This window comes from Saccopteryx bilineata, chromosome 4 (assembly GCF_036850765.1).
Source record: "Saccopteryx bilineata isolate mSacBil1 chromosome 4, mSacBil1_pri_phased_curated, whole genome shotgun sequence".
Lineage (NCBI taxonomy): Eukaryota > Metazoa > Chordata > Mammalia > Chiroptera > Emballonuridae > Saccopteryx > Saccopteryx bilineata.
Window position 1 is genome coordinate 78,944,119 of NC_089493.1, and position 13,407 is coordinate 78,957,525.

At 42.7% G+C, this 13,407-nt stretch overlaps 1 protein-coding gene across 2 annotated transcripts in view; it reads right to left on the reverse strand.

Annotated features, from left to right (window-relative positions):
- CAPN3 (calpain 3) overlaps positions 1-6,063 on the reverse strand; it is a 67,016-nt gene extending 60,953 nt beyond the window's left edge. For both annotated transcript variants that reach the window (XM_066276952.1, XM_066276951.1), the window contains exon 1: positions 5,441-6,063. In XM_066276952.1, coding sequence (XP_066133049.1) covers positions 5,441-5,749 — 309 coding nt within the window. In that variant the 5' untranslated portion in view covers positions 5,750-6,063. The remainder of the gene's footprint in view (positions 1-5,440) is intronic.
- Positions 6,064-13,407: the final 7,344 nt, after the last annotated feature.

Genomic DNA, 13,407 nt, shown 5'->3' on the forward strand with positions numbered 1-13,407 from the left:
TGCCCCTCCGGGGCGTCGCTCTGCCATGACCAGAGCCACTCTAGAGCCTGGGGCAGAGGCCAAGGAGCCATCCCCAGCGCCCGGACCATCTTTGCTCCAATGGAGCCTTGGCTGCGGGAGGGGAAGAGAGAGACAGAGAGGAAGGGGGGGGGGTAGAGAAGCAAATGGGCGCTTCTCCTGTGTGCCCTGGCTGGGAATCGAACCTGGGTCCCCCACACACCAGGCCAACGCTCTACCGCTGAGCCAACCGGCCAGGGCCTTAATATGAATTTTAAAAATTACAATTTCATACCTGTAAGAGAGTGAAAAGGCAAGTTAAAAAGTGGGGGAAGATACTTATAGTACGTCTAACCGATAAGTGATTAGTTTCAGGATATGTAAATAATGCCTAAAATTTAAATTGAAAAAAACAAAACAGCTCAATAGAAGCATGAACCAAAGACATTAACATGGACAGCAAGGTAACAAATGGTCAAGAAATACATAAATGTATAAAATGATGCTCTGACTTATTTATAATCAGGAAAATGCATATTTCCATACATTTCTTGGCTATTTCTGTTGCTGCCTGTCCCATTTGATGCATTGTACTGCTGAGTTATTTCAGCATGTTCCCATGATATCTAGAGTTCTATCCCTATCATGACCCTCAGAAGGATCTGCTGTCTTTGGAATGTAATGAAAGGCAGTCCTAAAAGTTATTTATAGAATTGTCTCTTTCACCAATTCTTACGCCCCCCCCCCCCCCCCCACTCCACACCCAGGAAGGCACTATCATGATTCTTTGCTGAGTAGAAAGAGAAAGGGCTGGCTTTCAATTGGGCACCTATTTTGCCTTTCAAATACCATCATCACTATTTATTGACTCATGGTGCTAAACTCGTTATATACAGCATCTCATTTAATCTTTACAGCAACTCTAGGAAAGTAGGAACTTTAGTTTTCTTTTCACAGATGAGCAAACTGAGGCCCAAGAACGGTCAGTAACTTGCCTGAAGTTATATTGTTGAGAGCTGAAGCTGGGATTTGAATCAAGTTTGTCTGACTTTAAAGCCTGTGCACTTCATCATTGTGTTATACTCCTGTCCTTTACAGCCTGTGCTAATAGTAAGTTCTGCCTTACCTTGAGCACCTACTAGGACTTTATAGATGCTGGCTCAGAACAGCCATAAGATTAAAATATCATTATCCTCATTATAGAAGAGAAAAGCGAAACTTAGAAAGTTATGTGACTTGCTAGCGGCAGAGCGGGGTTCAGACCAGGTCTGGTTAGCACAGCTGTTCTAAATCCAGCTGTTGTAACCACTCCGCACAATCCCCTTAGTTCTTCCTCTTTGTGGCTAGCCCAGCGATCCCACTTCTCTTTAAACTGTCTGACAGAAGATGACACTCTAAAACAGGTCACGAGAAGACCTGCCAAACTAACAGCCCCATAATTCATGCCTGAATGAAGCTTATTGAACACCCGTATTTTCTCCCTAAGACACATTGCAGCCTTCTTGAACTTAGGAACACTAGACAGCACTTCAGCACTAGGCTCGGGGAACATTTTAAACACAGAGAGATCATCAACAAGAAGTGCAAAACGTGAAAGATATGACACTAAATAGACTGTGAAAAGGACTGAAACAAGAAGGCAGAGTGTCGCTTTGTTTGACTTCGGTAGGGAATGTGCTTGTAGGGAGACTTGAATTTTTCACTGCCCTACACATGCCCACAGATTACTGCAGAAGCACCATGGATGTTGATTACAGGATTACAAATAAATTTTAGTGAGCAAGAGAGTTCACAAGAGTCCATGAATAATGAGGATCAACTGTATATGGATCCTAGCATTGAGTTCCCCAGCACTGGAAAAATCATATCTGTGGGATAAAGTTAGAGGGGTTTTATTAATATTTGAGCTGAAGCAAGTAAAGGAAAGATGATATTAATCATGAATAGGGAGAGTTACTATATAGAGGACATCAGTCAACTCTATTTCTCTGTCTTCTGCTTCTGAGCTAGAGATCATGTGCTAAAATTGTGGCTGGAAGAATTCTGGCTTGAAATAAAGATGAATTATCTGACTGTGAAAGGTAGTAACTATAGGTTCCTGAAGGAGATGGGGCATCCCTTCAAAACCTTAACATCAGGAGAAATACCGATCTAACTGGAACAGCTGAAAGAAGCAGTTCCCAAACATTTTTAATCTTATGATTTGTAAGTTTTTAATAGCAGTTTTAACTCATATTCCTGGTGGTCTGAAGTATATGTAAAAAAAAACACTTCAGATTAGTATTTTCAATATTTCTGTGCATTAGGTAGTAAAAGCAGAAGGGCATCTCTTAGGACATAGCTCCTTTTCAGACTGTTGAAGCCTGGCAACAGTCACTACATTTATGGAGTACATGGAAAACTTATGTCTCCCAAAAGTGTTTTCCATTTCAGAAACTTCTGAAGTCATTCTTCAGTTTTTCAATTTCAATCAACTTGTATGAAATAAATAGGTAAGTCATTTGCCCTTTCTGAGCCTTAATCACTTTACCTGTATCTGACGGGGCTGGACCATATCTCCAAGATTCATTACAAGTCTGACCACCTCTAATTCTATATGCTAATTTATGCTAATAACCCAATAGGCAGTGTTCTCTTGGTTAAAGGGTTATTTTAACCAAGAGCAGGCTTTGCTACCTGGACCTTTAACAACAGTAGAAAATATAGGATTTTTGTTGGTGATGGGAGAACAGTTTGGGACAGACAGGTCTTTTGGATAGACAGGTCTTTTGGTGCCCCTCATGCGACACTGAAACTGACAGTATAAGTTTTAGGACTGGTCTAGTGCTTAGAGTATATAATAGAATCTTTTTTTTTTTTTCTTGAGAATTGCTATCTGAAATTCTCTATTAGTTTCTTTTTTTTTTAATAATTTTATTTTTTTAATGGGGCGACATCAATAAATCAGGATACATATATTCAAAGATAACATGTCCAGGTTATCTTGTCGTTCAATTATGTTGCATACCCATCACCCAAAGTCAGATTGTCCTGTCACCTTCTATCTAGTTTTCTTTGTGCCCCTCCCCCTCCCCCTTTCCCTCTTCCTCTCCCCCCTCCCCCCCGTAACCACCACACTCTTATCAATGTCTCTTAGTCTCACTTTTATGTCCCACCTATGTATGGAATAATGCAGTTCCTGTTTTTTTCTGATTTACTTATTTCACTTCGTATAATGTTATCAAGATCCCACCATTTTGCTGTAAATGATCCGATGTCATCAGTTCTTATGGCTGAGTAGTATTCCATAGTGTATATGTGCCACATCTTCTTTATCCACTCATCTATTGACAGGCTTTTTGGTTGTTTCCATGTCCTGGCCACTGTGAACATTGCTGCAATAAACATGGGGCTGCATGTGTCTTTATGTATCAATGTTTCTGAGTTTTTGGGGTATATACCCAGTAGAGGGATTGCTGGGTCATAAGGTAGTTCTATTTTCAGTTTTTTGAGGAACCACCATACTTTCTTCCATAATGGTTGTACTACTTTACATTCCCACCAACAGTGTATGAGGGTTCCTTTTTCTCCACAGCCTCTCCAACATTTGCTATTACCTGTCTTGTTAATAATACTAATCATAATAGAATCTTAAATCATTTTTATTCATAGGTAAGTCTAGCTTTTAAGGCTAACATCCACCAAATATTTCACTAAAACCAGTATTCGTATGCTTCCGGCTTTTTCTCTGCTGTAGTACTAGAAAAGGCTTTTAGGAACTCCCAGCCTTGGAAGGCAGGGCTGTCCTTATCTCTTGGTGGCCAGTGCTTCAGATGTGGGGTTTCACTCACCAGCAGCAGCTAAGTACCGACTGAAGCTTGACCCTTTGCTGGGGAAGAGGGTCCAAAGATGAACAGGGATGGTCCCTACTCTCAGAAGATGGCCAAGAGATAGGAAAAAGCTTGAAGGAAGTGACATCTGAAGAGAGTGTTGGAGAGAAGGTGAGGAGGAGCAAATGAGATAGAAACAAGGGTATTCCAGGCAGACAGACAGACAGCGTGAGCAAAGGTATAAGAAGACTTGGAACATCAGAGCAGCTAACTTTATGAGGGTCTAAGGGGAGAGGGTGAAGATGAGATGTACAGGTAGGCAGGGCCAGCTGGAGCAGGGACAGGATCTCAGCTAAGGGGTTTGGGCTTATCCTGAAGGCATCAGAGGAGCATGGAACATTGTCACTGAAGATGCTTCAGCAGGAAGGGTGACACGTCCCAGTGCCCTAGCAACATGGCAGCAACTGGTTAAAAAATAAAGTTCTTTTAGGTCCTCACTTCTAAATGAAGGGCCCCGGGACAGCCATGGACCGTCCAGAGAGGAAAGGAGCCATGTGGAACACAGGCTGAGTACAGGGTTGGTAGATATTGCATCTCAGGTCAAAAACAAAAACATGGCTAATGAATAGCATTGGGCCTCAGCCTAATTGATCAAATAAATCAATAGCTTTGGGTCTCAGAGTAAATGATTTCTTCAGGGAGTGTTGTCTCCCTGGACTAGCTGAGCTCTCTTTGCCTTATGGTCCCACAGCACCTAAACACTGTTTTCTGGCCGCCACATTTGTTCAATGTCCACCTTCCCCTCAGCACTCCAGGCTCCAGAAGAACAGGAATTTTTGTCTCTTATTCACTGCTGTCTCCCCAGTTTCTTGCCCAGTTTCTGGCTCTTGTAGATGCTCAGTAAATAGTCTTCAATTAAGAACAAGAGTCCAAAAAAAAAAAAAAAAAGACAAGAGTCATACTGGAGGTATGATCAGAAAAGGAGTCAGGGGAATATGATATTCCATCTGGTAGACACTGTAAATAAAACCCAGAGGCTGGAAGAGTTAGCTTATGAGAAAGGGCTTTAACCCAGGCTGTCCTGTGCTCACTGGATACACTTCACCTCATTTCCTCATTTGTGACGTGAGGTATCTGGATAAAACAATTGCTAGCGTTTTCCCTTCTAATCCTGATATTTTATGCATGAAAAAGTTCCCTTTGCCTGCCACTATCCTCTCTCCAGGACTCTGTGTTTCAGAAAGACACGGCTACTGGCAAACTAAAGAAGACTATTATGATTGTAGCCCAAGAAATCGAAGGAATCTTATAAAGATTCAAGATATTTAAACAGAGAGGCCAGATCTGGGAAAGGAAATATTCTTGTTCTGGGAAAGGAATATTTACCTTTATAGGATGAGTTAAACTGCATTCCAATTACTTTTATAAAAAGCAAAATGTTTTTCAGAACGAGAAAGAGAGAGAGAGACAGCAAAAGAGAGAAGCAGCCCTGCCTCACCCGAGGACAGAGCCTGGTGGAGCTGCTGCCAGGACCCTTCCCCCAGCACCATGTGTACAGTGGAGCTGTGAGGAGGGCGGAGTGGGAGGACTTCTCTGAGGGAAAAAAACCAACCAGCAATCAGTAAGCTACTCACCGGAGGTCTCTTCCACACGAACTGAATGGGGAACTTCTGGCTATAAAAGAGAGAGGTCTCATCCGGTGGGAACTCAGGATCCACATAAAGAAACTTCTTTTCTAGACATTTCTTGTGAAGCTGCTCAAATGTCTTCTCTTTCACTCCAATAATAGGAAAATTGCGGCTGATGATGGCTGAATAGATGCCACTGGGGTTACTGCCCCCGGCCTCGGTGGTCTTGCCTTGGGCTGGGTGGGGAATCGGCCCTGGGGACCTGGGCTCAGCCCCTGTCCGTGGGGCCACAGACGGGCTAATGACGGTCGGCATGGCAGGCAGATGTGGAAGGAACCGGTTTTTAAAGAAAACAAGACACAGCTACCTTCAAGAAAAGGAAGCGACTGCGAAGGGGAAGTTGGAGTACTTCTGTCGTCTGAGAGAAAAATGTCCACATCCAATTCAAAGTTTAAAGCCCATCAGAAGGTCGTCCAGCTTGCATTCATCTTAAAAACCGAGCTGTGATCCCAAAGCCATACGTTTTCCTAAGGAAGGAGCACTAAAGGATTTATGCCCCAGTTCGGACCTGGGGGGGCTCCTACCAGCAGCAGACATGCCAGAGGGAGAGAAAGAGTGTGAGGGTTGTGTTTCAGTGGCCTGAGAGATGTTTGAGCCAGGAAAACTAAAAATAGACGTGAATAAAGATCATGAGTATGAGAATAAGAGGGAGGCTAGCGTACAGCTAGACTTCTGGTAGAGAGAAAAGCACCTGGCTTGGGATGTTTATGTGTTGCTGCTAAGTGCTAGTGTTGTCAGGGAATGAAAGGGAAATATTTGAGTGAGTTGAACACTGAAAATTAACAGAGAACTGCTGACATATTGAATTGGCTATTATACACACTATCAAACTATTGACCACCAAAATATTAGAAAACATTATTGAAAAAAGCATGCCCTGGCCAGTTGGCTCAGTGGTAGAGTGTCGGCCTGGCATGTGGATGTCCCGGGTTCAATTCCCGGTCAGGGTACACAGGAGAAGAGCTCATCTGCTTCTTCACCTCTCCCCCTCTCGCTTCTCTCTCTCTCTCTTCTCCTCCTGCAGCTATGGCTCGGTTGGAGCAAGTTGGCCTCCCAGCACTGAGGACGGCTCCATGGCTTCCTCCTCAGGTGCTAAGAAGAACTCAGTGGCTGAGCAATCCAGCAACCCCCCAGATGGGCAAAGCATTGCCCACTAGTGGACTTGCTAGGTGGATCCTGATTGGTGAGCATGCGGGAGTCAGTCTCTCTGCCTCCCTGCCTCCCACTGAATTAAAAAAAAGAGAAAAAGGAAAAAGCTAACAAGGGTGAGATATGAATTCTAGGAGATTTTTCCAGGCATTTTTGAGAGCATCAGTTTTACTTTCTAAACTCTTGGATATCAAGACCATTTCAGTTGGATTTGGTATCTTTTCTAGAATGTTTTGATTTTCTAGAATGTTCAGCATTGAGTGGAACAGTCTGAATAGAAAACACCTCTTAGCAGAGTCCTCAGTTGTCTCTTTGTGCCTACTTAACCTAGCCACCTCTTGTCTTTCCTCATCCCCTAAATGAACACTGGGGCCAGATCTGTTACAAAAAGTGTTCCTGAATAGAGGTTATCCAGGCCCCCCGCCTTAGTCATGAGTGAGAGGTGGAACTGGATACTGAACCAGGTAAGGGGTCAAGTCCCAGGATGTCAAAAGGAAAGAGTTAGTTTCAGGGCTCTTAGATGACAGCACAGTGGCTCTGGGGAGGGAGAGTGCTTGCCTGGACTCCACCTTGTCTTCTATCCACAGTAGCTGCTGCTCAGGCAGTAAGGAGATGGCCACATTCCAAGTGTGGCTGAGTGGATGCTTGTCCCAGACTGCAGCTCTGCCTGTTCCAAATGTTAGAGGCTATGAGAAGAAGTGAGAAGTGACAGCTGAAATAGGGAGTTCTACCAGGCTCTTGATCTGAGGTTGTGGTTTTGAGGAACCCTGTGTCTGCAGTTGCACCTTGCAGAAACCGTCAGCCTATCCTCTTAGCCCACTAAGGAAATGCCCAAAGGTCTTTACTCCTCTTGGAGAGGCTCACAGAGGAGGGCAGCCTCTGAAGGCTGACTGCTTAGGTTCAGAGTCTGGGTCTGAGGCTCACTGGTTGTACCTGTGTAATTTTAGGTGAGTTACTTTTTCCTTTTTTCCTATGTCACAGTTTTCTCACCTATAAAATGGGTATAATGATAGTCATTCTGCTATGTGGTTGTAAAAATTAAGTTAATGTATGTAAAACATTTAAAATAGTGCCAAGATTGTCTTAAACACAAAACAAATGTTAGAGATGACTTGAATTTAATATTACTTTGAGGTTAGTTCAGGTTGAATGCCAGTCACTCATTGGTGCAAATCAACGCTCACTCTATGAGCACGAACATCTTCCATGTGTAGAGCTCCAGGACAGATACGATCTGCTCAGGGCCATGGGTCTCAATGTTTCCAATCAGAGGCATGTCTATCTGCCTGCACTAAAAGAGCCTCTAAAAAGAATGTTTTTCACCCTCAAACTCACCAATGGCATGGAGAGCAAAGTGGGGAAGTTTTCTTCCCACCATCGTATGTTTGAGTCCCAGCTCAGTGCTCTGTTTACCCCACCTTGAAATTTATATCACTGACCCACATTTTATTGTTCTCTTGAGATTCCTGTCTGTCCACAAGACTGTAAGCTCTGTGAAGGTGAGAACTGGGTCCCTATTCCACCCTTAGAGTTAAGCATATTATAGAGGGCTATCATTAATAAATGTGTTGTATATCTACTGAATAAAATTTCCCTGTGTGAGGAGAAATTTCTTACGTTTCTTACTGCTTTGCCAATGCAAATAAAAGTTGCTTGGCTGATTTGCCCCTGGGGGAGGAGCTGCCTCTGAGTCACACACAGGAAAGATCACACATGTTGATCTTGCTTTTCTCCGCTGTCTAAGCCAGCCCCATCTGTTAGTTAACGAAGACAAGTGTGTGATGAAAATGAATCTTATCACAGCAGGATAGGAATATCGAATACACAGAGTGCAAAAGTGCTATTCATTTGGCTGTACCAATTGCTGAGGATAAAACCCCCTCTCAGATTAGCAGGTCCAAACTCAAGGTTTATTCAGCTACTCAGCTGTAGGAATGCATGCTATCAGGGACAAATCCAATCTGGACCCATGAACAAAGGACAGTAATAAGCATATAAACAGCTGCACATTTCAATTCTCGGAGCCTCTTCAAGGATAATGTTTTTATAACATATTTTAGCCAAGGTCATGTAATATCTGTGGCTGGAATGATTTCTATTGCAACAACATGGCTAGTTAATCACTGTCTTTTCCACCAATAAATATTCTTTTGAGTCAACACTGTTGAAAGCAATGTATTTGCTTATAGTTTTAACACCTGTCATTCAATAAGTGCGTAGTATAAGCTAGCCACATTACATAGTTTAAAATTTTTAAATTTTAAAGTAATTTTAGGCTTAGGATACTGTTACAAAGGTAGTACAGAGTAACTGTATGCCCTTCACCCAGCTTCCCCTGATGTCTACACCCTATAGAGCCATAATACAATAATCAAAACTAAGAAATTAATGTTGGTATAATTCTATTAACTACATGACATATTTTGGTTTCTTTTTTTTTTTTTTTTTTTGTATTTTTCTGAAGTTGGAAATGGGGAGGCAGTCAGACAGACTTCCGCATGCGCCTGACCGGGATCTGGGGCTTCGCTCTGTTGCAACCAGAGCCATTCTAGCGCCTGAGGCAGAGGCCACAGAGCCATCCTCAGTTCCCCGGGTCAACTCTGCTCCAATGGAGCCTTGGCTGTGGGAGGGGAAGAGAGAGACAGAGAGGAAGGAGAGGGGGAGGGGTGGAGAAGCAGATGGGCACTTCTCCTGTGTGCCCTGGCTGGGGATCGAACCCGGGACTCCCGCACACCAGGCCGACGCTCTACCACTGAGCTAACCAGCCAGGGCCGACATATTTTGATTTCTTCAGTGCTTCCACTAATTTTTCTTTTTTCCTTCTGATACTGGACCCAAATTAGAACCCTGAATTGGATTTGTCATGTCTCCTTAGTTTCCTTCAATCTTGGATAGTTTTATAGTCTTTGTCCCTTGTGACCTTGGCAATTTTGAAGAGTACCTGTAGTTATATTGTAGAATGCCCCTCAACTTGAATTTATCTGATGTTTTTCACATGATTAGACTAAGATTATGAATTTTGGAGAAAAATATCACAGAGGTAATGTGCCCTTCTCATTAAATCATATCTGGGGGTATATAATACTGATGTGTTGTTTTATTACAGGTGATGTCAACCTTGATAACTTGGCCAAGGTGGTATCTATGAGGTTTCTCCAAAGTAAAGTTACTATCTTTTCCTTTCCTTTTCCTTTCTATGTGTATACATACACATAGAATATCTTTAATCTGTACCACAACCCTGCAGTTTTGATTAATCCCATTTTACGATTGAGGAAACTTGCAATATCTGTTGTATTTTACAGATAAATCACGGAAGACTCACACTTAGAGATTATCTCTTTTCTTTAACAAATGAGAGCTCTGTCTGGTTGGATCAGTGGTAGAACTCAGTGGTTGGCCCAGTGTATGGATGTCCCAGGTTCAATTCCCAGTCAAGGCACACAGGAGAAGCAACTATCTGCTTCTCTCCCCAACCCCCTTCTTTCTCTTTCTTTCCCTTTTGTAGCCATGGCTTGATTAAGCAAGTTGGCCCCCCTGTGCTGGGGATGGCTCCTGTGGCCTCCACATCAGGTGTTAAAAATAGCTCAGTTGCCAACCAACAGAGTAATAGCCCCAGATGAGCAGAGCATCAGCCCTAGATGGGGACACTGGGTGGATCCAAGTCTGGGTGCATGCAGAAGTCTGTCTCTCTGCCTCCCCTCCTCTCACTTAATAAAAAATGAAACAAAACAAAACAAATGAGGAAACCATGGCCTAGAGATTAAATGACACAGATCACTTAGCTAGTTCACTGAAGAACCAAACTAGACCCTAGTTTTCCTCATTTCCAGTGAAGGAGTAAATGCATGACTAAGTTTCCAATAACATGAATTAGGCATAAGATCTCTGGATTCTTGCATATAAACAGTCAGGGCCTCCCTTCGCCTAGTTCTAATTGGAGAGGAATCTAACATCATCAGCCCTGCTGGAAACGACTGTCAAGAAGCAGCTGCCTAATTCTGGCTGAGCTTGCTCTGACACTACAGCCTTTAGCAAGGCTGGTCACAGGACAGGCAGATCTGATATCAGATCCAGTGTCTCCTTTATTTCTCCTAGAACGCTAGTTAGATGGCCTCATTGTCTGTGGTTAATGTGGTCCCTTGGCTGATAATTATTTTAGTGTAGAGTGTCACTTCTAGAATTATGCAAGACATTTCAAAAGTTCAGTAGATGGAAATCTTTTTTTCTTGATTGGTTTTAGAGACACAGAAAGAGAGGGGGGGGGAGAGAGAAGCATTCATTTGTTGTTCCACTTAGTTGTGCATTCACTAGTAACTTCCCATATGTACCCTGACCAAGGATCAAACCCATAATCTTGGTGTTTTAGGAGTTAACGCTTTAACTGACTGAGCTATCAGCCAGGGCTAGTAGATGGAAATCTTAAAAACAGAACAGAATGCCTGATATTGTCATAGGAATTCCATTACTAAGAAGGCTTTTAGGTAGGATGGTCAATTATGAACTAAAAACCATTAAGTTCCAGATATTTATGTGTTTTGACTGTGTTTCTGCTGTCTATCATAATAATACCCTCATACTCAAAGGGATGTGAAAAAGTGAAGGAATTCTGCACACAGACCAAACTCCAGAACAGAGTCTTCCCTACAGCTTTAGTGATCTGACTGGCGGTTTAGTTAACTGGGACACAAGGCTCAGCACAACTTTCAGGCAAAGCCACGGTAACAAGCTGTGCTTTCTGCTCTAGGGAGCCATTGGGCAAATGCCCAAATCAAGGATTGGCCCTGGTCATGCTGATACATGGGACCATGACCATGGTGTTTACTTAGTTCTGAAGTGAGTAGTACCCCAGGATATAATTAATCCTATGGGTCAATCTTTTTTTTTTTTTTTTTTTTTTTTTTTTACAGAGACAGAGAGAGAGTCAGAGAGAGGGATAGATAGGGACAGATAGACAGGAACAAAGAGAGATGAGAAGCTTCAATCATTAGTTTTTCGTTGCATGTTGCAACATCTTAGTTGTTCATTGATTGCTTTCTCATATGTGCCTTGACTGCGGGCCTTCAGCAGACCGAGTAACCCCTTGTTGGAGCCAGCGACCTTGGGTCCAAGCTGGTGAGCTTTGCTCAAACCAGATGAGCCCGCGCTCAAGCTGGCAACCTCGGGGTCTTGAACCTGGACCTTGGGGTCTCGAACCTGGGTCTTCCACATCCCAGTCGGACGCTCTATCCACTGCGCCACTGCCTGGTCAGATCCCTATGGGTCAATCTTAAATGAAGCCAGCCTCCTTGGGCAAGCAGTGTCTTGTTACCTAGTCTAACTGGAACCTACATCCTGTTTTCACTCCTTTCAGGAATTGGCCACCTCAGATCCACCACAGCCAAGGTCTGCATGACCCACCATAACTAGGGTCTGCAGGATGATAGACCTGGGGCAAGAAAGAAGGTGACCAAACTGGCCTTCTAAATGTATGGACTTTCTCTGGCCACTCTCCAGGTATCTGCCATAAATAAATGCCCACCACAAACATGTATTCTATTCTATTTCTTAGTATAAAGACCCTCTGGAATGCTCCCTGGCCAGCTTATGTGGTCAGACAAGACTTCCGTGGTACAGCAGCATACAGGGCTGCCACAGTGTGGGCAGTATAGGGTCCAGAGCTGCTGGCCTGGTGCTCAGACGGCGGTATTTGTGTCTGTTCCCTGAAGTGGAGGGGGCAGCATTTCTCAGGGAAAGAACAGTTATCTGATGAAGTTTATGAAGTAGCTGGGAGCATGAGAAATAAAGGTATTTCCTTGTACAGGATTTCATAATTAGCTTCGCTTTTTCATCCTGTACACCCTTCATTCAGAATCTCCAATTGTAACATTTTAACACATTTTGGGTTTTTTTTTTCTCTGTCTCTGTCTCTGCCTCATAGAGACATAAATTTTTTTCTGTGCCTCTTGGGAGTAAGTTAAAGATATGATAGCCCATTACATTTAATACTTCAGTATGTGTTTCTTAAAAACAGGAACATTCTTCTATATAATCATAGCACAACTCTTAAAATTAGGAACATTACCATGTAATCAAAAGATCCTGTTAGATTTTGCAAACTGTCCCAAAAATGTCCTTATAGATCTGAAGCCACCCAGGACCACACACATGTTGTCACGTGGCTTTAGTCACCCCTTCAACATGGAACAGTTCATCAGACCTGTTTCTGTGGCCTTTACATCCCTCAATTTCAGTTTTTTTTATTATAAGTTTTACTTAAAGGAAATAATTTTGTAAACATTTAATTAAAATCATTGTTCTATATTGATAAATATAGATTATTTTAATGGTTGCTTGATAGTCCATGCACAAAAGTGCCATACTCAATCAATTCTCTGTTAAAGGATATTTAGCTTATTTCTAGTTTTTCACAGTATAAACCACATTGCAATTAGTAGCTCTGAGCAATTTATCTGAAGGGAAATTACTGGGTTAGAATATGGAACTTTAAAATTTTGATGCAATTCCTACATTGCCATCCTGAAAAGGCATACTTATTTAAAATTCCATCAATGATTATTAAAATTCCCCAACATCAGCACTGGACACTTTTAATCTTGGCCAATCAGGCAAAAAAAAAATCATTTATTTGATTATTAATGAGGCTGAGCAACTTTGATACTTATTTTGTCTATTTCAATTTTTTCTTTGGCCCTGACCAGTGGCACAGTGGATAGAGAGCATTGGGTCTGGAGTGCCAAGGTCACTGGTTCAAGCCCCAATCA